The following is a 25724-nucleotide window of genomic DNA, read 5'->3' as shown; positions in this document are numbered from 1 at the left end:
ACGGTGAGACACCTTTGGTGACAAGGCTCTCATCTGGCCCACCTGCGCGCACGTTTCCTTTCTGGTGGAAGACGCAGAGCACACTGTGTTTGTGCAGCAGCTTAAAAGAAAGGCAAAGGCCAACAAGACCATGAACGAGAAAAGATAAACACTTGTAGAAGTGCTTGACGCATGCCCCCGTGATATTTTCCACATAAACATAAACAGTCTCCTGCGGGCCCTCCTCACATTGCCCATGACGACATTTACTGTGGAGAGAATCTTTTCAGCTGTCAATTGTATAAAAACAGGCACCAGGGCAACAATGTTGAAAGATAGACTGAACTCTTTGTCCCTGCTTTCATTTGAAAGGGAATTGATTCACTGGAAAATCAAGAAATTCTTGCTGTGTTCAGCACGAAACCCCGCCGTCTCCTGCTGTAACAAGCCCCAAGTCCCACAAGCAACTTTAAATTGAATTGTGTGCATGTGTGATTCTTTATCAGTTAACTCGGATTGTTTTGCTGTTGTCTACAGTGGGGCAAAAAAGTATTTAGTCAGCCACCAATTGTGCAAGTTCTCCCACTTAAAAAGACGAGAGAGGCCTGTAATTTTCATCATAGGTAAACCTCAGCTATGAGAGACAAAATGAAAAAAAAAATCCAGAAAATCACATCTGATTTTTTTAAGAATTTATTTGCAAATTATGGTGGAAAATAAGTATTTGGTCACCTACAAACCAGCAAGATTTCTGGCTGTCACAGACCTGTAACTTCTTCTTTAAGAGGCTCCTTTGTCCTCCACTTGTTACCTGTATTAATGGCACCTGTTTGAACTCCTTATCCGTATAAAAGACACCTGTCCACAACCTCAAACAGTCACACTCCAAACTCCACTATGACCAAGACCAAAGAGCTGTCAAAGGACACCAGAAACACAATTGTAGACCTGCACCAGGCTGGGAAGTCTGAATCTGCAATAGGTAAGCAGCTTGGTGTGAAGAAATCAACTGTGGGAGCAATTATTAGGAAATGGAATACATACAAGACCACTGATAATCTCCCTCGATCTGGGGCTCCACGCAAGATCTCACCCTGTGGGGTCAAAATGATCACAAGAACGGTGAACAAAAATCCCAGAGCCACACGGGGGGACCTAGTGAATGACCTCCAGAGAGCTGGGACCAAAGTAACAAAGGCTACCATCACTAACACACTACGCCGCCAGGGACTCAAATCCTGCAGTGCCAGACGTGTCCCCCTGCTAAAGCCAGTGCATGTCCGGGCCCGTTTGAAGTTTGCTAGAGAGCATTTGGATGATCCAGAACAGGATTGGGAGAATGTCATATGGTCAGATGAAACCAAAATAGAACTTTTTGGTAAAAACTCAACTCGTCGTGTTTGGAGGTGAAAGAATGCTGAGTTGTATCCAAAGAACACCATACCTACAGTGAAGCATGGGGGTGGAAACATCATGCTTTGGGGCTGTTTTTCTGCCAAGGGACCAGGACGTCTGATCCGTATGACGGAAAGAATGAATGGGGCCATGTATCGTGAGATTTTGAGTGAAAACCTCCTTCCATCAGCAAGGGCACTGAAGATGAAACGTGGCTGGGTCTTTCAGCATAACAATGACCCCAAACACACCGCCCGGGCAACGAAGGAGTGGCTTCGTAAGAAGCATTTCAAGGTCCTGGAGTGGCCTAGCCAGTCTCCAGATCTCAACCCCATAGAAAATCTTTGGAGGGAGTTGAAAGTCCGTGTGGCCCAAAAACATCACTGCTCTAGAGGAGATCTGCATGGAGGAATGGGCCAAAATACCAGCAGCAGTGTGTGAAAACCATGTAAAGACTTACAGAAAACGTTTGGCCTCTGTCATTGCCAACAAAGGGCATGTAACAAAGTATTGAGATGACCTTTTGTTATTGACCAAATACTTATTTTCCACCATAATTTGCAAATAAATTCTTTAAAAATCAGACAATGTGATTTTCTAGATTTTTTTTTTTTCATTTTGTTTCTCGCTGAGGTATACCTATGATGAAAATTACAGGCCTCTCTCATCTTTTTAAGTGGGAGAACTTGCACAATTGGTGGCTGACTAAATACTTTTTTGCCCCACTGTATATGGTTAGATATGTTATTAATTTAATTATTCTTAAGAAATACGCTACAGGAGAAATAATTTTTGATCGTTTTCCTGCTGTTTGTGTTTAGCAGCTGTGTCAGATTCAATGCTTCTGTTATTTCATGTCCATACAGTTCTTCTGTCACTCTGAATTTATAAGAAACAGTTAAATAATTTTGGACAGTTCCCTGCAGGGCCGCTGCTGGCCATTTCGGTGGCCTACGCGAGTGGGTATTTATTTACCCGCCGTGCTGGGTAAATAAATGGAGAGAGAAACAGACCCTCCAAAGATATAATTCGGTTTCAGTCTTTTTGTGTATTGAACGTTCAAAAGAGATAAATGAAGTTAGGCTTACTGCCAAAGTGTATGTCTTTGTTCGCTTCAGAACTGAGCTGAGGACAGCGACACAAGAGCCACACAGGTAGGCTACTGAGTCACTGTCCTCAGTGCCGCAGAAAAGCGCTGAAACGGAGATGAAGGGAAACCCGTTTTTTTTTTTGCTTATTTTAACCGGCCCATCCAGTTTTCTGGAGGCCCACCCACAATCAAAATCCTGGCGCCGCTAGTGGCCCAGAGGGGAAAGAAAAATGCCCATGGCAATTTTTTTTTAATGCTTTATTGTGCATTCACATTTTTATAATGCTTTATAAAAATATAATGCATTACCTAAATAAACAAAATGCACAGTTTATTATAACTTTAAATAGCTACCTGACTGCTGTGCTGCTTATCCCCAAACATATAAAGTTCAACTTAAGTTATTTCTTAGTAAAATTAATATAAGTGAGACAAACCTTGCATATATATATATGTATATATGGATCTGACTGTGGATAAGATAGGCATCGATGTCAGTTTGGTTAAAAATGTGCTGGGGACAGAGACGCATTCGGAAGTGCATTTTCAGAAGTGCTGGGTACAATGAGGATGCACTCTTTTTTTGTCTTTAGTGCAAGTAATGAAAGATTCTGGAAGACGGCATACCCTTGTAGCTAATTACTAATGAATTAAATTAAGAAAGCGTTTCCAAAAAGCATTGGACATATGACCCACTATGTTGCCGTGTCGCTTTTAACACACTTTATTTGTTAAAGTATTTCGGTATGGTAACTATGAAGCAAAAGAAGGGGAATTGTATTTAACACGCGTGGAGAAAAATACCGCAGAGCTATCTTCCAGCCACGGGGCTCTCAACGGGGCTGCCATATGTTTCTGACCTCATCTGACTCCCGCTCCCTCATTGTATCAAGTAGGCGTGGCCTATGTGAAGTAGGCGTGGCCTATGTGACGTTTTGGCTCCGGCTTCCTCACCTGTCTAAAGGTGCTGCCATCTGTGCAGCTTGTATGTTGCGTCCTGCTCCCCTGTTGCTATGTATAGTAATTACAGCTTATAGGTTTGATCCTGTTCCCATGTGGCTATGTGGAGGTAATGCAGCTTGTGTGCTTAAAATACGTAACAATGTTTTGCTCCAAAACGTGAGCTACGAACATAAACAAAGAGGAGCAAGGAAAGGAAATTAACTATGTGTTTAAGTTCAGAAGGGGCAAACGTGTGGCTACACACAGAACTACAAAAGTCGTCAAGATTGAAAAAGCATAAAATATTTGTTTCACAGCTGAACGCTGTAGCACATCATGAGCTGGCTGTTCTGACCAAAACTTATGCACTCCCCACCACAATTATTCCAGAATTCAAGCAAAGCAAGAATAACCAAAAGACACTTTGTGTCAACGAGAGACTGACTCCTCTGACTCCACTCTCGTCATCTCCACTATACCCAACACTGTGCGAAGGCAAACCGTGGATAAGATAGGCTACTTGGTGGCTATGGCTAACATCAATTGCAAGAGTTAAAACAGCTGACCACTTGAGTGCAAAAAACACAAAGGACCTCAGCACCAGCAAGTCTTAAAGGGGACATATTTTAACACTTATATAACACTTTTCCTAGGATTTGGGGTGTTGTTTTGGGTGCTCCCCCCCACGCATACAAACTTTGAAAAAAGTCTGTACATGATTTTTTGAGTGAGATATGCATTTCTGAAAGTACCCCGCCTCCAGTTACCAAACGAGCGAGTCAGTTTGGGCGCCCCCTCCTACGTGGCAAGGGGGCACACTTGAATATTACCTCCCACTTCCTCACTCCCCTCCAATCAGAGGATAGCTAAGATTTTGTGGACCAGCGGACGAGCACGAGCAGCTCCGGTGGGAACTCGGTGGCAGCGCGGCAGCTCAGCTCCGGGAGTACAATCCCTTTCTCTGCTGGACTGCCGCCGAGCTCCCCCCGCCGGAGCTGCCGGACGATGAGACATGGAGGAGAAAGGGATTGTACTCCCGGAGCTGAGCTGCCGGACTACCGCCGAGATACCCCCGCCGCCGAATCCGTCCAGCCACCGCCCAAGCTTCGGCGGCAGTCTGGCAGCTCAGCTCCCGGAGTACAATCCCTTTCTCCTCCATGTCGTGTTTCATGGACTTCAGAGAGTCAAGGCCAAAGTTCCTTTCCCCCAATTCTTCTCAACCATGGCCGAGACAACCCCACTATGAGTCTTTACTTGTTATCGAAGTACCAGAGATGACAGACGCAGTCTTTAGGATTCATAGTAGCATCCGAGGCGCAAAAAACTTTACTGAATCCACCGGAGTGCAGTTCAAGGAGGAAAGTTGTTGAAATCATAATTCCATGGAAATGCATGTTAAACTCCAATAATTGTTTTGGAATAACTTGTTAATTCCATTTATTCCAAACTCTTGACAGCATAACAATCCAGAATCGCCACAACAGCTGGAAACAACTCACTGTGCGCGTCCCAGTTAAATGGCTACCGTAAATAATATAATAGAGGCGCCCCTCTTGATACTTGGCTGTTTGTGACTATATCTAGTGAGTGTTGGCGCCTCAATTATTGGAGTTTAACATGCATTTCCATGGAATCATAATTTCCATTTGTGCATTCGGTAATCGACTTCTATGGACTTAAACATGGACCTACCGGTAAGGCACAGACGTTTAAAACAGTCTTTTTTACTAAACTCCCGGTACGCTAATTAAGTTGTTGATGCTTCGTTTTATGTGTAGGGACCCTAGTCATGGTACTTCAGATTTTGGGCAATATTAGTGGTTAAAAAATGCTGATTTGGAAGCGTTCACGCTGCCCATAACCAATAAAATTGAAGCCATTTGTGCTGTTAGCATTGCTCCGGGCAAGCTCTATCCTCGATGATCAACGAAAAAAAGTCCCTGTGGGGTTATTTTATGGATTTTTACACTGAAAAAGACCCTGGGTTCAATTTTTCACCAGAATTACACTTTAAAGATGTAACAGCCAATGAAGTGAAATTGGAGTGATAAGTTAGTTTTGTTGGTTTTAGTTAATCTTGCCGCAGCATTCCGGACATGCAGCATCACAAGAGAAGCTTTATGTCAAGACCTGCATGAATTATATTACAATAAGCAAGTCTGGAGGAGATAAAGGCATGGAAATGAAGGAATTCAAAAAAATTGAAGTTGAGAAAAAAAAGACCATCCCAGGTGACCTTGAGCTCAAAACTTACGTCTGAGTCAAATATTAAACCAAGAATTCTAGCAGTAGGTTTTACATTTGTGGCCACACAGCCCAGACCATTGAGTACAGAAGACGCTCATAGAGATGGACAGCACCTGGTGTTGTGTCCATGCTGGGGGAATATCCGGCCGTCCTCGGTCCCGCAGCACCAGGTCTCTCATGCTGTCGATGCAGGGCTGCTCACACACCCTAGAGCCGAACGCTGGCTGGTAGACCTCCACCTCTGGAGAGTCAACACAGTCAGAACCTCAGGTTTGAAGGAGGTCTGGACAGACCTCACAGGTCCACACAGTCAGACCCTCAGGTTATTATGAGGTCTGGACAGACCTCATACAGCCCTGGTCCACACAGTCAGACCCTCAGGTTATAAGGAGGTCTGGAGAGTACAGGTCCACACAGTCAGACCCACGGGTTATAAGGAGGTCTGGATAGTACAGGTCCACACAGTCAGACCCTCAGGTTATAAGGAGGTCTGGACAGACCTCATACAGCCCCGGTCCACACAGTCCCTCAGGTTATAATATGTAAATAGGTTATATCATACAGCACTCTGGAGAGGCAGTTTACATGTTGGAGTTGCATTCTACTGATAGTTATACTTTATTCGTCACTTGTTTACGACTCGAACGTGGCTGTTTTATATGGGATTAGAATACTGTCATAAAAAAAAGTTGTTTTTTTTCACAGGCCTGTAAATCTGTGTTTGAAAATTCGAAACCTTGTAAAAAAGTTTTTCCAACATTGAAAAAAGAGATCATAGAGATCATAGCCTGATGCAGATGTTTCAAACATCTGCAAACATGATTTTGTGTTGTTTTTCCTTCTTCATAATTTTCAAAAGTTTAAAAATGTTCACCAGCACATTTGCAGAGTTTCAAATCTTACCATGTTCTCTCAGTGTATTATTTTGTTTCCCAGTTTTTAAACCTTGTAAATAGGGTTCTGCAAACAGGTGTTTGAAAAAAGAAAAAAAAAGAGAAAAGTTTTGAAAGGGTGAATATTTATTTTGAAAATCGTGTAAGGTGTAAATTTACACAATTAAATTGTATTCATTCAGAACTGAGTTTTCAGCACTGACTTTTCAGAGATTTGGCCACACAGGGGCAAGTTTACGAGTCACGTGATTATTGTTCTGTCGCTGATTCATTTTGAAACTCTGAAACTCTTGACACTCTGAAACTCTGAAATCTTTCTCTAAACCTATTGGTTGCTCTCTGCTGACGTACAGTCCAATCACATGTGCCTTTGACCGGGCTATACAGGTTTGACAGTGCTCGGCCAATGGCAAAAATAAAAAGCGGCGAGGAAGGCCGAGCTCTGTGAGTGACCAACAACGTTCATCGCGACTAGTGGTGGATTTATTGATTCGTTTCCATGATTCAGTTTGTGTTGGTCAGTTCGCCAAGATGACTCGTTCGCAAATTTCCGGCTTCCAGTTTCCGGTAGCGGTGAATCGAATCATGGAATGCACGGTTCTCAGCTGAGTCAGTCAGACTCAGCTGCTCCCTCATTCGTTCAGCTGGGTTTCCGGTAGTGGTGAATCGAATCATGGAATGCACGGTTCTCAGACTCAGCTCCTCCCGTGTTCTCATTCTCAAACGTCAACATTACAACTTTAACCAAACACAGCGGCATGGGGAGTGTAGTTGATTATTGGGTGTTTAACATATCAGCAAGATAAAAGACTTGATTTAGCAATGATGATGGGGGTCCCGGGTATTTTAGGCTCTCATAAACAGAACCCTGTGCAGCCTAAGACTAAATCTAAAATAGCTGCCAAAATTAACACTGCCTTCAAAACGAGGGCTGGTAAATTGTGAAAAATGCATTAAACTGTAAACAGAAAAGGCGGTTATATGCTCTAGACCCTATAGTATCTGTGGTATAAAGGCTGGTACGAATTTCAAATTACAAATACTTTATGTTGAAAGTACAGACCGTTGCGATTTCCATTGAAACGAATGGCGCGGTGACTAGTCTTCAAAACGAGAGCTGTTAAATTGTGAAAAATGTAATTAAACTGTAATCAGACAACGCGGTTATTTGCTATAGACCCTAGAGTATCTGGTATAAAGGCTGGGACGAATTTCAAATTACAAATATGTAAATGTTGAAAGTATAGACCCTCTTGATTCCCATTGAAACAAATGGCGTAGTGACTAGTCTTCACAACGAGAGCTGGTAGGTTGTGAAAAATGAATTAAACTGTATTCAGACAACGCGGTTATATGCTATAGACCCTAGAGTATCTGTGGTATAAAGGCTGGGAAGAATTTCAAATTATAAATATGTACAATGTATCCTTTAAATTCGTCCATGCAACAGATGGCCAATGTGATGAATAGATAGCCTACGTGTGGACCGATGAAAAGGTAAAACTTTTCCTTGCTCTCATCGAAGAAAAAAACATTACAGCTATTTTAGATGGAAAACAACGCAATTCCACTACATATCAAAAGCAGAAAAGGATACAAGCCCTGGAATGTGTGTACGGGTCGCGTGCAGCAGAACCAACCATGAAAGAACGAGACAGATTGACGAGACGTTCACATATTTTATTAATCTGGCATGACATAGAAAATACAAAGACAACATGCATTTCCCATTTCACTGATATTTAATCGTATCATCGTACGCTCGTTCATTAAGCCCATTTGTTTTGTTTTTGCAAGAAATCGGTTGATTTCTGTCTCTCATTGGCTAAAATTCAACGAGAGCGTCCTGGACTCCCGGTCCCTCTTCACCACTCAAACAGTGAGTGAACGAATTGTCAGCGAGTCAGTGACTAGTGGGTCTGGGTGGAGTCGAGTCTGAGAACAAACGAGACGAACGAGAAAGAAGAACCAGTTCGGTTCGTTCGTCTTAGAGATTCGTTCATTCGAACTGATTCGCTCATGAACGAGTCAACACTAGTCGCGACGTACGTCACAGTGGTCGCTGTGTTGGTCGCTTGGCTGGCTGCTTTTGGTCGCTGTGTATTTTAAGGTGTATTCAAATAATGTATTTTATTTATTATAAATAGCCTATTTGTTTTGTTAAATGTCATGAAGTCTAATAAGATACATTATGTACAAAGTTCTTAGTTGTAGTGTCATATCGTTTTATATGAGTAAATCTGCAGGTAACAGTGTAGGCACAGTGGCCGAAATTAGTGACGCTATCTCTTTAAGCACGAGGTTCCCGGTTCGATTCCTTCTATGGTCAGATTTATTTTGCTCTTATAGTCCAGCTTATTGATGCAATCTGCCTCTTTCAATTTAACATTTTAGTATGAATTAGTATGATAGCATGATAATTATAGGACATAATAGAGTGGCGAAGTCACGCCCCTTCCGATAGAGCCCATGGGACCTATGAGATCGAAAAATATGAATGGGTTTCAATGGAGAGAAAGTAATTATTTTCTGGTCCCAGTCTTTGTGTGCCCCGGATTACACATATGTTGTTTGTGGATTTAAATGATATTTTTTTTAGTGTCAAGAGTTTGACCGTTTCTTGTGCAAATGTTCAGTTAAAGGCTGTAGAGAAAACACAATGAGAAAGACTACATGTCTTGTATGTGACGTCACGCTCCCTGCGACTGCTGTGGACAAGACCAACAATCAGGCCCGCTGAAGTATTCAAAAGTAAAAATTATATTTTCCAATATCAATAAATTGCTGTAGCCGATTTTTTTTTATTGCATTTACAAAAAAACAAAAAAAAAGTAAAAATGAGAATTCCCAAACCGGCAAGTGTCAGCAGCAGCTTTGTCATTAACATGTGCTCTTGTGAAGTGCTGTCCCAATCCCATATAGACCTATCTGAGCCCATGTGGCCTCACGCACTCACTCATTTAGCACCTGAGATCAATTATGTCTGTGATTCCTTAGTCCTTAGTCCTCAAGGCTCACTTTGGGATTGGGCCATTCTCCCCAACGGCATAACAGAAACTCTCCACATTCCCCGGCTTATAATGTTTTTCACCTCTTTCGATGCTTTTATACTCCCCTTGGAAAAAAGCCGTGAAGTGGAGCAGAGAGATTGACATGATTTCCAAGTGCGGGTGGTGACGTATATCATTCGCGTCGAGAGCAGCGAAGAGCTGAAGTTCACAAAGCGGCCTCACACAAAACCTAACATTATCAAACTTCTTTGCGAAAATTTTTCGTTTTCTTTGCATGAAAAATCTTCATTTAAATCCAGAAGCAACATATGTGTAATTCAGGGCAGATAAAGACTGGGACCAGAAAACAATTACTTTCTCTCCATTGAAACCCATTCATATTTTTCGATCTCATAGGTCCCATGGGCTCTACCGAAAGGAGCTTGACTTCGCCACTCTATAACAGGCTGCAACGCCAGCGACGACATGCCAGCCATGGCTGGCTGCTGGCTGTTAGTTACGGCTGGCTACTGGCTCTGGCTGGCTGGCTGACTGGAAAGCGTTGCGATCATAAAAGCGTTGCAACGCTCTACGCGCGGCGCTTTCACCATCTTATCTCAAGTTTCCTGTGTAAAAACGAGGGGGTCAAATCCCCTGTTCGTCACGGCGCGGGATTTCTTGTTTCACTGGAGAAGGCAGGGCTGCGCACGGAGTCTAGACCTTTTTAGAATAATTTGCATACTCCCAAATCTTTTTATTTTTCATGACTGAAGACACACGCATGCAAGAATTAGTCTACGTCTGAGTGTAGGCTACAAATGGGATTAACTATTTACAAGTGCAAAAACGCTAACATATTCTTTATTTTACTGACCACTTGTTTTTTATCCCGACAAAAGCCTCGTAAGGACTGTTCCTCTGCGTCTCTCTCGTAGATCGCACCATCTTTCAAGGTCTTTGTTTAATGCGACTGCATAACCTTCTCTCACATGATCAGTAGCTCGCGGATTACCCTTTCTCTCCAGTTAGAACTGCTCATGATCATATCGCTGCGTTGTCTCTGAAGAGACAGCGCAGAGACCCCCCCCCCCCCCCCTCGGAACCGCGGAGCCGTCGCATTTACCTCAGATTCAGAATGAAACCCAATAAACTGCAAATGTGTAGGGTCCGGGATGGTAAATCGGGGTGCTAGCTCAAGCAGGCAATTTACCTCGGGCAGTGTAAACGTGCGGACTGTGCCGCGAAAAGGCGTGCATACGACGGCATAAATGGCATGTAAAAACGCCTTGTGATGGTGCTGGTAATGTAAGTGGGAAAGCGCGCATGGTTCAGGCACGCATCGCAGCACATTTTCCCGCAGCAGTCTACGTTCACTGCAGAACCACGCTCTCAACTTGGCGATTGTGCAATGTCAGGGATATTTGTAACTGTCTAGACACGGTCCAATAAATAATGAACTTCATCACAGCCTCACCGAAGCGCCTACAGTGCTTTATGGCAAACAATCGCAACAAAAAATGCCTGCAGAAATTCTCTGAAACCCGCTGGTCTCGGCATGATTCGTGTACAGTATGTCTTCTGTCGTTGATCAATATGAGGACATTTTATCCATGATGGTTGAATTAAAATCAAAGGGGAGACAGCAAGTGCAGCTCGAAAGCGACCTCCCACACAAGAGCAATGGAATCATTTGATTTTATTATCTGCCATGTGAGAGGGTTGCCATGTGACGTGGCGTTTGATCATACATTTCGGCTAAACATGTATTTTTGGTTTTGCTGCAACAAATTATGTTGTTGTTGACTTCTAACATGTCTCTGTCTTTGCTGTTTAAATCTAACAGTATATGAGTAATATATCGGCGGTAACCACTGTTTTGGGGGTTTTGCGAAATTGCGCCAGGTGGACATTCTGTGGTATTGGATGTGTTTTAATAAAACGCATCCAATACACGGAATGTCCGCTGGTGACGCCACTGAGACTTTAGTAGGCTAACGATGCTCTTAGCATCGTACGAGTACCCCTGGAGTCCTCGTTAGCTACGATTCTTTCACGACGTTTGTTACCAACGATGCTTTCGGGAAACGGTGTGAAAACTGTACGATGCTCGTACGACGCACTTCACAATCCATTAAGGCTAACGATGCTTTCGGGAAACGGGGCCCTGCACCAGAACACTGTCAATAATCACGTGACTCGTAAACTTGCCCCTGTGTGGCCAAATCTCTTAAAAGTCAGTGCTGAAAACTCAGTTCTGAATAAAATGTAATCGTGTAAATTTACACATTACACAATTTTCAAAATAAATATTCACCCTTTCAATACTTTTTTCTCAATGTATGAACACCTGTTTGCAGAGCACTATTTACAAAGTTTCAAAACCGGGAAACAAAAATAATACACTGGGAGAACAGTGTCAGATTTGAAACTGCAAATGTGCTGGTGAACATTTTTTTAACTTTGAAAATTGTGACGGAAAAAGTAATATGTTGCTGCCTTTCAGTCATATAGGCTTTGTTGTCCATTCCGTGTAGTGTCTTGTCACCCTGCTTTTCCTCAGTGCCATCTACGTATTGACCTTTGTGCTTGGGTCAGACACCTCACCGTTGGAGTGAGCGATTTCGTCAAAATGTTAACCCTTGTGCTCTGGTCATCTGTCCTACCTTCCCCAGAGTCAATCAAAATGTTAACCTTTGTGCTCTGGTCAGCTGGCCCACCTTCCTCAGTGGCATCTTAACGTAAACCCTTTTCTATTGGAAAGCAGCCTGCCTTTCTCAGAATCAATCGTGATGTTAACCTTCGTACTTGAGTAAAACGGTCACAAGGGATAGGACATCCTCTTGTGCACTCTCCTGCTCGAGGAGAACACAGGCAACTCTGCATCTTGGGTAAACATTACCTGATTTGATTGCAAAGTGGGAGGATCTGAAACTGTATAAAAAGCCCTGTCAACCTGTATTCAGGACTCACTCTGCTAAAGAGGAGTCTAATGTATGCATGCATTAAACCTAGGTTATATTTGTTGTGTGCTTTTTGCATTTAGAAATCTCATCTTTCCTAGACGCAATATCTGTTAAAGGCAATTGCCACGACATAATCTGTTGGTGAAAGTTATGAAGAAGGAAAAGTAGAACACAAAATCATGTTTGCAGATGTTTAAAACTTTTCAGGCTATAATCTCTTTTTTCAATGTTGCAAAACCTTTTTTACAAGGTGTCGACTTTTCATACAAAGATTTACAGGCCTTTGAAAAAAAAAAAATGATGACAGTAAGACAGTATTCTAATCCCATAATTTTACCTCCGACGGCGGAGCAGCGGGAGATCATCTCCCATAGCACCAGGGCCATAGAGTACACATCCATCTGCTTGAAGGCCTCCAGGTCCTCCAGATTGACCCTGGACTCCAGCACCTCTGGGGCCATGTAGCGGGCCGTCCCCACCTAAAGCCCAAGAAGGTCACACATCAGATTACACACAACATCATTAACACAACTAGCAACACAAAATAGGGCTTTCAAAGAAGGATCTGGATTTGATCAATGTAAAACGAGTTCCATGTGAGTTAAAGTTACACTGCAGAGTGCTAGTAGAAGCAATCATAGTAGCAGTAGTACCAGTGGTAATGCAAGTTTATTCATAGTTCTTGTGGTAATACTTGCTGTATTATCCAGTGTGATTGCTGAACTATTACATCTCAATAAAGTTTATCTTTCTTTCAAAGCTATTTTTAATGACTTTTACAAAAATTTTAACAAACCGAACATAATTCCCACCCTACAAAAATAATCCCTTTCCCCTTGCTATCATTCAATGGTTAGTCATTCGTCATCCTCAAATTTATCAAGTGATGTACAATTTCTGTGCATAAATCAGAGTGCTCATTGAAGCCATTGTACAATAAAATATCCAAGATACAATAAAAGGCTAAGCAGGAGCAGCCCTTCTCTGCAATAAATAAATAAATATCAAGACTGAAGAGTCATGTCTAGTTGTGAATGCCAAGAACCAGAATATAATAATTAGGTTTATTCATCCTGTACCTGTGTGGATGGTTTGTCAAAGAAGGTCTGAAAGGTCATGTGGACATACACCTGTCACATGTGGGGTTGGTTTGTGGATATATTTTAGCTATTTGGATTTAGACAGGTGAACCCGATGTACCCCTTTAAATTGAATGTCAACCACATATGGAGGAGGAATTAACATTTTCTTACATCAATTGTTATCTGCAAATGTTGTTCTCATGCTGTTTTGATGGGGGGACAGGGGAAGACAGTTTAAATCAAAGATTAGCCATAATACAGATGAAATTCTTCCTTTATCTGTTGGTTCTGAAGTCATTATGATATCAAGAGTTGTATTAGAGGGCTTCGTGGGGAATTGGGGGATAGTTTTTCATATAATGCCTAATCTGAAAATATCTAAATAAATGGGGGTTTGATATATTGAATTTCTTGGAAAGCTGTTCAAAAGAGGCAAAATTGTTGCCTACGAAAAGGTAATTGAAACACCTCAACCCCCTCCTGTTCCATATGTTGAATGCTGTGTCCTGAATTGAGGGTGAAAATAAATGATTGAATGCTACTGGGCTAAAAAGACACGTATCTTGAAGGTTAACATTCTTCTGAATTGTGAGTAGATTCTAAGGAATCACTGATTACAGGGTTGATATTAGACAGTATTAATGATAAATGCATTGCTATGCCCATCAAAGCTGGCAAGGAAATTGAGCCACAAAGATGCATCTCCATCTTCACCCAGGCTGGACAGTCGTCCTTTAAATTGTATGTAATCTTTACGCAAACGTGGTTGCTTGCCATTCCAGATAAATGAAGACATTAGTGAGTCCAACCTTTTGAAATAAGTACCCGGAATAAATACAGGCAGACTCTTAAGGAGGTGTGAGTACTTTGGAAGCAGTCATCTTTATTGAATTAACTCTACCTATGAGTGAGATGGGAAGGTTTGACAAATCTTGCTTTGTTTGTGTCATCAGCTTCCCGTAGTTTTGTTTAAAGAGATCTGAGAATTTCTTTGTTACAGTTATTGTGAGATAAGTAAAGCTCTCCATAGAAAATTTAAAGGGGATCCTGCTGGTCCTAATGGCTGGTGTCCAGATTTCATGGAAACAATTAACTTTTTTGCAGATTTTTTATTTTTTTATTTATAGCCTGAGATACCCCCACTGTTTAAGGATTGCAGGAATCCTACATTTTAAGGATTGAAGGAATCGCAGTCTCAGCACGGGAGGAGGTTGTCATCGGCAAAGAGAGACAACCTGTGTTCTATATTCCCCCGTACTATACCTTGCATGGAATTATTCGATCGTATGGTTAAGGCCAGGGGCTCAATGCCCCAAAAAAAAATAAGAGGACTCAGGGGACATCCCTGGCGAGTTCCAAGGTGCAAATCAAAGGGTTTGGAGTACCGGTTGTTAGTCAAGACAATATTTGAGGGACTGGAATATAATAGTTTTATTCATGATATGAACGTTTCCCCTAATCCGAATCTTCGAAAGGTCTCAAATAGGCAGCCCCATTCAACTCTAACGAATACCTTCTCTGCATCCATGGAGAGATTGGAGCCATTAAGAGCCAGTTCCATAATGAGCTTTGCATAAACGTGCCGTTTTTCAGAGGCGGGTCAAGGTGGAGGGTGGGGGGTGTGGCCACGGTATCATGCGCTTGTTTTTAAAGTGGATGTATCGCAATGGCTGGGATTCATAATATCATCTGGAGGCACACACAGCTTTTGGCCGTGTTCTGTAAATATTCTAGAACACTCAGGGTGCTCTGGCGGGAGGAGCTCTATATCTAAATAATATATTATTTAGATATAGAGCTCCATATATTATCACGGCCAAGCTGTGTGTGCCTCTGGATGATATTATGAATCTCAAACGACTGCGTCGGGTTCTCCAACGTCTCTGGTTTTTCCACTTCCACATCAATCTCAAGTACAGACTGAACCGCAACATGGAGGAGAAAGGGATTCTCCCGGTGCTTCCACAACAAGACTCGTTGTACGGGTTATCTCGGCCATGGTTGAGAAGGAATTGGGGGAAAGGAATTTTGGCTTTCACTCCCTGAAGTCCAGATTGAACTGCGACATGGAACAACAACCCATGCAACAATCCCTTTCTCCTTCATGTCGCGGTTCAATCTGGACTTCAGGGAGTCAAAGCCAAAGTTCCTTTCCCCCAATTCCTTCTCAACCATTGCTGAGATAACCCCCACCATGAGCCTCGTTGTGGAAGTAGGCTACAAAGAGACGTCAGAGAACCCGACGCAGTCTAGTCCTTTAACCAAATGGGAGCTTTACGTAAGCTTGCGTTTTTGTGTTGCGTGTTATGCGCCATAACACCAACAGAAAAACGGTTCTCCAAATAACAAAGAAGTGTACAACACTTGCGTGACAGTGTTTGTTCACACACACGCATATGGCGCTCGCACGGTCGTAGCTCATTGTGTCATTGGCGGGCCAAATTCCCTGGGCGGACAAAGCAGAGAAAGGGGAGGTAGTCTGGCCCCTTATGACGACATATGAGGCCAAATTCCAAATCAACCCGTCTGAGCTTTGTTTTTTCAAAGGCGGAACAGGATACCTAGTTCTTGTTTTACACTTAACGCCATTTCTAGCCAATGCGGAATTATAAGCAGGCTAAGGGTACTCATATTGTTGTTAGAAAACCTCATTAAGTGACATTTTCATGCCGTGGGACCTTTAACAACCGACAGATACTAAAAAAAAATGATTATCTTTGTTTAACAAAGCCAGTCTGGTCTGGAGATATAAACCTAGGTAGATCACCTTCCAGACACGACACAGTATTTTGGTTAATATTTTATTATCAGTGTTCAACAAAGAGATTGGCTGGTAGGACCAATGGTTGAAAGGATCTTTATTCTTCTTTGCCAATAATGTTATTCATGACTGGTTAAGGGTGTTTGGAAGATATCCTGATTGAAATGAATCTAAGAACATGGCCGACAAGATGGAGGTTAGCTGTGTAGAAAATGTAGCATAGAATTCACTAGGAAAACCATCGGGACCTGGCGATTTTTTCCATTATTTCCTGTTGTGAGATTGGTTTGTCCAGAACACAAACCTGATCCGGAGACAGAGGCGAAAATGCAGATTTAAAATGCATGGCATTTGGATTGGAGGGACTATTAGGGGAGTAAAGTTCACAATAAGAGTCTTTAATATATTTATTTGTTGTTGGTCTGTAGTCATCCTTCCAACTTGATAAACTATCCCACTAATAATTTGTCTAGCTCTAGCGCCTATAGGTTGACTGGCCAAAATGTTTCCTGTCTTCTCACAATGTTCATAACAATAACTTTTATTTCTTATCAGTAGGTTTCCTATGTAATATGAGGTAACAAGATCATAGTCTGCTTTAATTCTCAGTGGCTTCTTATATAAGTCAGGAGAAGGATATTGTGCATAGTTATTATCTAGTTCAGCTATTTGTTTACTTAGTTTCAATTGTTTTGCCTGTGAGTTATTTTTCTTTTTAGCCGAATAGGATATTGACCTCTTAAATATGCCTTAACTGTCTCCAAAACCTTTGAAACAGAAAAATCTGGGGTCCTATTCATCTCTAGGAACAAGGGGATTTGCTCTGACAAACTTGCAGCTTTTGCTTCAGGTAACTTAAATTCAAGTAGAAGTGGGGCGTGGTCAGACATAAGTATAGTTTGACATTCACACGATTGAATGTAGGGAGTCAATTTATTTTCAGTAAGAAAATAGTCAATTCTGCTTTAAGTGTGGTGAAATGAATATACTCTGCTATTTGGATGTAAGAAACGCCATACATCAGAAATGCCAAATTCCGAGATAAATTATTGTATGTAAGAAGCTGATTTGGACACAACGTTACCCAGCCTTACCAATGACCAATCCAACATAGGGTCCAAACACAGGTTGAGATCTTCTCCCATGATGAGAAAGTGTGAATTTAGGTCTGGAAGTGAGTGAAGGAGGCAATTGGACGTCGTCAAAATGATTGATGATTGATATAAGAGCCTCCCCACCTGATTCCCATCACTGCATTAAATGCATTGATTGGAATAAAGGCGTTACTTTTTTAAGAAACGAGTAATCTAATTGATTACTCTTCCTACCATTATAACACTGTTACCTTTATTTCCAAAAAGTGTGGCGCGTTACTATAATTTAAACTGTTTTTTTTCATTAGACCATCTAGATCTCTCTCTCTCTCTTTACTGTTATTCCTTGGTTCAATCGCAGACAATTGCATTAATGATAACGATTGGCAGAGGTAGAGTTGGGCGGGTGTTGTAAAGACATATTCGAAAGCACGCAGAGTCGGACACACAACGATATGAGTCAACGAGAAACAGGAATGGCAAGCCCAAATAATCCAAAAGAGAATAATTGAACATGCACGTATTTTAAATTCCCTTAAAGGTGGGTGGAGGTGGGGTCCAAATTCTTTGACAAGTTTGAGAATTTAAAAATGTACTTGAAAGTAACGCAGTAGTTACTTTCCACAGTAACTAGCTACTTTTATAATTTGTAACTGAGTTACTACTTTAGCCACTTTTCGGGAGAAGTAACAAGTAACTGTAACTAATTACTATTTTAAAGTAACTTGCCCAACACTGATTATGTAAACATAAATTTGTAAGTAGCCATTGTGACCTTTTAAGTGATATATTATGTAACCTTACTAAACCAAAAAAGCAATCAGACTTAAAACAAAAATAGGCCTAATTGTAATAGTGGTACTGTTATTAATATTCATAATAGGAAAATAAAAACAATGTTACAGTTAAAATATGCAAACATACACACACAAACTAAAACTGTATGTTCTTTGTGTAGGCCTACTGGTTGCTCAAATTAATAACATTAAGTGCAATGAAAACAGCATATTTGCAGTATTCAACTTGAAGAAGTAATAACTGCTCAAACAAACAATGCAAACATAAACCAACATGTAGTTTTTAAACCTTGGACATCAACAGGACCTTTAGCTCGATTTATGATGAGGCATGAAACGTCAAGATAAACTTTTCCGCTTCTCCCACCGATCTGAACCAAACAAGAATCCATCTGTCTGCGTGATGCGTAATCTAGATGGGTAGAGGAGAGACGACTTCAGTCCCTTGTTGTACAGAAATGCCATGACGCTTTTGTATTCCTTCCGCTGCTTAACGATGTCTGGAGAAAAATCCTTGTCGACCCTAAATGTGTTCTCCCGGTACCACAGCGTGCCTCTCTTTCTGGCCTCTCGGAAGGGCAGCTCCTTGCATTGCTCGTTTTGCAGACATTTTTCTGATCATTTAAGTTGCTAGCGATTTTTAAGGGATAGTACTCAGATTCAACTTTTTCACAAGAGAGGTAAAGCGGGTTCGTCAGCCTGAGAGTTGGATGTTCTGGCCTTAGTCCAGGCAATATCCCTTTCTTGTTGTAGACTAGACAGCTGGATTGTTTCACCCAAAGGGGCATGTTTATTAATAATATTGTGAAAAGCATCATAGAAGGATTTCCATGCCAGTTCAACATTAACAAGAAAGATCCTGGACCAATCAAAGTCCCATAGATGAAAAGCTTGCATGCAGAAATCCTTAAAATCTTTTCTAGGAATCATTTATGGTCTTGATTTTGGGAGCTTGTCTTGCCTCACTACGGCTATAGCACAATGGTCACTCATATCATTCGCAAAAATGCCAATATCTGAATATTTATTTATTTATTACAAATTAATCAATAAGGGAAGATCTCCCAGGACATTTAATATTTGGACGAGTTTGGCTATCGATTAGTTGAGTACAATTAAATGAATCACATCTGGATTAAAAACTGTCAGAGGCAGAGGATAACCAGTCCCAGTTGAAATCCCAAGTGGAGAGAATGTCATTAAAGTCTTAGGTTGATAGTTGTTTATTTAATGATGACAGGGCCTCACTGGTTGCTGAGGGGGGTCTAAAACAAACAGCTATGGTGATAGAATGGCCCTTAAAGGTCCCATGGCATGAAAATTTCACTTTATGCGGTTTTCTACTACTGGTACCCGTGTGGCTAGAAATGGCGTTAGGTGTAAAACGAGCACTAAGTATCCTGCTCCGCCTTTGAAAAAATGAAAGTCCAGACGGGCAGATTTGGAATTTGCCCCATATGTTGTCATAAGGGGCAAGGTTACCTCCCCTTTCTCTGCTTTGCCAGCCCAGAGAATTTGGCCTAATAAGCTACGACCGTGCGAGTGCCAGATTTGTGTGTGAATACACAAAACGCAAGTGTTGTACACTTCTTTGTTGTTTGGATAACTGTTCTTCTGTTAACACCAACACGCTTTTATTCAAGGAGACAAACAACGTGTCAAAGACCTCACAAGGGAGCTGAAGCAGAAGACCTAGCTTGCCAAGATCAAATACAAGAACAAAATGGAGAACTTCCCCAGTGGAGATGTGAGGGATGCATGGAAGAGATTGAACACCATGATGGGCAGAACTCAGAATTCTGCCAAGATACAATGCCCAGGCCCTGTTGCCTTTGCTGAAGAACTAAACACCTTCTATGCCAGATTCAACAGCACTGATTCTGTGGAGGATGGGGTCACAGACAACTAACCCTCTGAATCCATCTGTGTAGAGGAGAAGAGGGTTGTTTCAATCTTTACCCGTCTCAAATCTACAAAAGCACCCGGACCAGACGGGCTGAAGGGACGGATATTGAAGGAGTGTGCAACCCAGCTAGGTGGTGTGATGACACAACTCTTTCAGTTATTTCTGGATGCCAGCTTTGTTCCCAGGGCATGGAAGGAGACTACCATCATTCCTGTTCCTAAAAAGCCTCATGCCAAAGCCCTGAATGATTTCCGACCTGTGGCACTCCTCTGCAAATGTATGGAGAGAGTTGTTGCAGAGGAACTCACCACCATGGTTGGAGAAAGTCTGGATCCGTTGCAGTTCAACTACAAACTAAGACGGGGTGTGGAGGATGCCAGTCTAGCTCTCCTGGACACTGTGACAAGGCACCTTGAGTCTCAACACTCTTTGTCAGGATTCTATTCATGGATTTTTCATCAGCCTTCAACACACTTCTACATCTTGTAGCTTGTAGCTGCCTTCAGTAGCTACAAGTCAACCCAACACTGACACTCTGGATTAAGGAGTTCTTAATGAACAGACCCCAGCATGTGAGAGTGCATGGTGTGACATCTACCAACACCATTTTAAATACAGGAGTCGCACAGGGATGTATCTTGTCACCAAATCTCTTTTCTATATTGTGACGGCTCTCTGGCCTTCGTTTGTCCTAATGCCTAATGCCTTCTTTGTCCTAATGCCTAATGTTCTTGCTTCAATCAGGGGTGTGGGCGTGGCTGATTAGGCTGATTGGGCGCCGGTGCACTGGCGCCCTGCAGCCTTTAAAAAATCCTCCGCTCTGCCGACCGGGGGAAGGCAGCAGGGCCACCCCCACCTGACGGCTAGTTCGTTCCGTGCCTGTGTTGGAAGGTGGACGGCTACCGTAGCGCAGGGGTTTTCAAATTGGGTGAATGTGAGCCTCCCCTTAGAGTAGGTAAGGACAGCCGAGCCCCCCCAAAAAAAAAAATCCTGTCTGCCTGACCTAACCCACACACGCCTCTGCAGTAAATGCCATCTTTTGTGTGTTCCAGGCAACAATGACTTTTAATAACTGATCAAATGTAAATATCTTTTTATATTGTATTTGAAGATATTTTATTTGCACAACTTTTTCAAAAGTGCATTCATAAACAATTCTTTGCAACAGCAATGATTTCCAACTTCATGCAGGCCTAATTGAGGCTACTTTTAAAAACACTGAACATCAGTAGGCCTATCCACAAGTCAACAAAACACACCCGAGGGCTGAAATCGGTCCGGTGTGTCTGGGCCTTAAGCGCACATTTGAAGGACATGCACATCGTCTCGAAAAAAATCTTTTTTAACGATTTCAGCCACATAAAACCTCAGATTTAAGCAACAAACAAAATGCGCCAAATTCACGTCATTTGCGCTACGAGCGGCATCAACCCTACGGCCGTACCAATTTATGCATTCAATTTCTTTAACTTTAATCGTCCATATCAGTGAGAACAATGAGGCCTCGCTTTTGATGCTCAGGTGTTCGGTGCGGGGCTGCACTGCAGAGAGAAATAAACGCAAGTCGTCCTCCACCTGCAGCCTTGATCTGTATTTGTTTTTTTTCAGGGTCTATTTCAGAAAACCCACACTCACACAAGTAGGTGGAGGTGAAGGGAATTAGGACTTTCATAGCCTTAGTGAAGATCTGGGGGAACTCGCTCTCCACAGACAACCAGAAACGCGTGATCGGCATTTCTCCCAGTCTCTGCTTCAAGTCCATATTCGAGCTCAGCTCGACCAGGGCCTCCTCATCCTGCAGGCTCAGTCCATCACAGGGTGTGGCGGGGAAAGAAAACAGATTTCTCACCCACTAGTTTCCCATTGCGTCCTCTCCAAAATGCTTGCCAAACTGGTCACCCAACCCATTCAAATGCACAGTGATGACCGGTTGGACAGAGTTAAGAGGCAGCCCTGTCTTCTCCGCAACATCCTCCAAGGTTGGAAACACTTCCACCGAACCCCGATCAATGCGAGCACACCACAAGTCCAGCTTTTTCCTAAACCCAGACAATTGTCGTGTGCCAAAAAGACGTTGCACTCTTTGCCCTGGAGAGAGGTGTTGAGGGAGTTGATTCTATCGAAGATGTCGGAGAGATAAGCCAACATAGCAAGCCAGTTCATGTCGGCCAGATGTTTTGCCATTTGGGAGTTAATCTCGGTGAGGAAGAGGAGGACTTCTTCGCGCAAATCGCACAGCCTGGTGAGGACTTTGCCCCGAGAGAGCCACCTGACCTCGGAGTGCAGGAGCAGCTGCTGGAAGTGGGCGCCCATCTCATTGCAGAGAATTGAGAACAGAAGGGCGTTTAAGGCACCAATTTAATTAAGTTCACAATCTTGACAGCCTCATCAAGATTGGCACGCAATTCTTGGGGCATCCTTTTTGTTGCTAAAGCCTGGCGATGGATAATGCAGTGCTTCCAGACAGCCGCAGGTGCAACTGCCTGCACCTGTTTTACGAGACCGCTGTGACGGCCAGTCATTGATCTTGCCCCATCAGTGCATATCCCACAACACCGGCCCCAGTCAAGGCAATTAGCCTGGTAAAAGTTATTCAAGGCCTTGAATAGCTGTTGTACGGGCGGGTAGAGGAACGCAAAACAAAAAATCTTCCTACACACTGAGCACTTTGATAAACCGAATGTACACCATCAATTGAGCACAGTGTGCGACGTCAGTGGACTCATCCCGCTGAATGGCGCGAAAGGGGCTTTCACGAACACCGTCTAGGACCTGCTCTTTGACATCACAAGCCATGTCTGATATTCGTTGCTGGATGCTATTGTCGGAGATAGGGATCACGTCTAGTTTAGCAGCAGCTGCTTCTCCCAGCATCACTGAACACATATCTCTAGCTGCAGGGAGTAGCAATGTTTCGCCAATGTTATGGGGTTTGCCTGCCTTCACTATACATAGTGCAACACGATAAGATGCTTCTGTCGCCTTCATGTTAATAGTGCCAAATGACTGTATTATGCTTTTTTGTGACTGCAAATCATCACGCTTCCTCTCAAAAAAATAAACTGGCTTGTTCACTAAATTTGTGTGCTTAGTTTCAATGTGACGCCAAAGTTTGCATGGTCTCATGTAGGGACCAAACGATTTATCGTTTTCTGATCGAAATCGCAATTCCTGCCAACCAATCAGAAGCAGCATGCTGCTCGTAGACAGGTCATGCCAGCCAATGAATCAGTATAACCTGCTCCACCTGCTCCTTAATTTCTGAAATGCCTCAGCTGGACCAGAAGCTGAGTTAGGGGATTTAATCCCGAAGAAAAATAGTACGTACTGTGCAAAACCTGTCACGCTAAAGTTGCAACATCCAGCGGAAACACAACCATCTTATACCAGCACTTGAAAAATCACCACAGGCATTTGCACGACGAGTGCATGACAAAAAAGTCTGGGGAAAAGTCTAGCGGAAAGGATACGCAGGCCCATAGTAGCCAACAGACTACAATTACAGCGTCTGTTGCCAGTGTAACGCCATATGATAAGAGCAGCCGAAGACACTGGGAGATAACGATTGCCGTAACACACCATATTGCCAAGGACATGGTGTCCATTGACAAGGTCACCAAAGACGGATTTAAAAATCTCCTCCGCACGCTGGACAGAAGATACGCGACCCCCTCCCGCACCTACTTCAGTCAGGTTGCCATCCCACAGCTGTACGCGGAGTGTATAGAAAAAGTGGAAACAGAGCTGAGGAATGTGGAGTATTATGCCACAACTACTGATATGTGGTCAAGCAGAACGACCGAGCCGTATCTTAGCCTGACTGTGCGTTTCGTAAATGACAACTTTGAGTTGAAAAGTCGGCGGAAGACAGACATCATACTTTCCCACTGACCACACCGGAGAGAATATTGCGCTGGGATTGAGAGAGTGTCTGTCAAGCTGGGGTCTGAAAGAAGGGGACCAGACGTACATCACAACCGACAATGCAGCAAACCTCATCAAAGCTATGGAACTTAATCAGTGGACCAGACTTCAATGTTTTGGACACAGGCTGCATCTTGCAATTGGTAAGTGTCTGAGTGTCTGAGTGTGTTTTTCTTAATTCATTCATACAGATTTAATCTGATGTGTGTGCATTGTCTTCAGTACAGTCTGCATAGTTTTTTTTGAAGCCCTTACAAATGCCTAGTTTGAATAATTAATATTATAATGACATTATTTATCATCAATGGTAGATAATGAATACTGTGTTATGTGCTTTTGATAATCGATTTCCTTACTGTTGTCTGTAATATGGCTTTCTTGGATTTACTTTGTTCTCTTGCTAGAAAATCGGCCTTGCAAAGTTTACCATTATCCCTACATTTTCAGTCTGTAATTCTCATTTGATGTTATGTTCTCTTTTTTTGTCCAGAAAATGCTGTTAAAGATGACCCAAAGTTAAACGGGCAACAGAACTTTGCAAACATATGGTTGGTGTCTTCGATAAACAACGCCCTTGGTCCTCTACAGGAGTTTACAGATGCCCTACCTCTATCCTTGATCCTAGATTCGAGACTGACTACATAAGTGCAGAGAATGTCCGAGACATCAAAGAGAGGGTGAAGATTGAAATGGAACAGGTGGCACGAAAGGTAACTTGTCCTCTTTCTTTGTGTAGTTTAGTAATACAAAATGCCACATCAATACAACTGATATTTTTTTTACTGTCATATTTTAACGTTTACATAGAATGCCCAATTGCTCTAAATCACATCAGACTTCAAACTTTCACAGCTCTTATCTCTGTGTTTTTCAGGTAATGAGGGCTCGTGTAAGCACCACAGATCCCATGGCCCCAGGGTGCAGCAGAGGCAGAGCCATCCACCACAGGGAAGGGAAAGCGGTCATTGGGCAGCTTCTTCAAGAGCAAGGCTGTCCCTCCTCCTTCTTCTTCCACTACGCAGTTGGAAGATGCCATCAAAGCTGAACTGGACAACTACCTGATGACTCCTACTATTGATGGAGAGGAAGATCCACTGGCCTGGTGGAGAGTGCACAATGGTAACTTTCTATGGCTGAGCAAACTGGCTCGTAAATTCCTATGTATTCCAGCTACCAGTTCGCCATCAGAGAGATTGTTTAGTGCTAGTGGCAATGTTGTCACATGTCAGCGCTCATGTCTAAAACCATCAAAGGTTGACATGCTGGTTTTCTTGACGAAAAATCTGTGATGAGAGTGATGTAGAGATGTCAGGGAAGCAAGTGTTATTGTTGATTTATTACTTTTGAGATTTTATTTGTTCTGCACTTCACCCTGACTTGTGGTGTCAGCCTTTGTTCAAAAAATATTTGCTATTTTTGCTATGCTTAATGCTATATTGTTTACAGAATAGATGTGCAATATTTGGGTGCTGCTGAGCCATAGCCCACCTATTATGTATTATGACTTTAGTTTATTTTATTTATTTTATTACCATAACTTTTCAATTTCATCCACTGTAAGGTTTCTTTTGTATTTTGTTTAACTTTTTTAACTTGAAAAAAATTAAGGATTTTTTGCTCTACTTTAAGTTAAGACAGTCAAAGATGGCTCTTTTAGTTCT

At 42.4% G+C, this 25724-nt stretch overlaps 1 protein-coding gene across 2 annotated transcripts in view; it reads right to left on the bottom strand.

Moving 5' to 3' along the window:
- Window positions 1-25724, bottom strand: part of tgfbr2l (transforming growth factor beta receptor-like) — an 81530-nt gene that overhangs the window by 13093 nt on the left and 42713 nt on the right. For both annotated transcript variants that reach the window (XM_079731890.1, XM_079731891.1), the window contains 2 exons: window positions 12837-12978; window positions 5767-5894 (listed from right to left, as the gene is read on the bottom strand). In XM_079731890.1, coding sequence (XP_079588016.1) covers window positions 5767-5894; window positions 12837-12978 — 270 coding nt within the window. The remainder of the gene's footprint in view (window positions 1-5766; window positions 5895-12836; window positions 12979-25724) is intronic.

This window comes from Pollachius pollachius, assembly GCF_949987615.1.
Source record: "Pollachius pollachius genome assembly, chromosome: 3".
Taxonomy (NCBI): Eukaryota; Metazoa; Chordata; class Actinopteri; order Gadiformes; family Gadidae; genus Pollachius; species Pollachius pollachius.
This window is presented reverse-complemented; position numbering and strand designations above follow the sequence as displayed.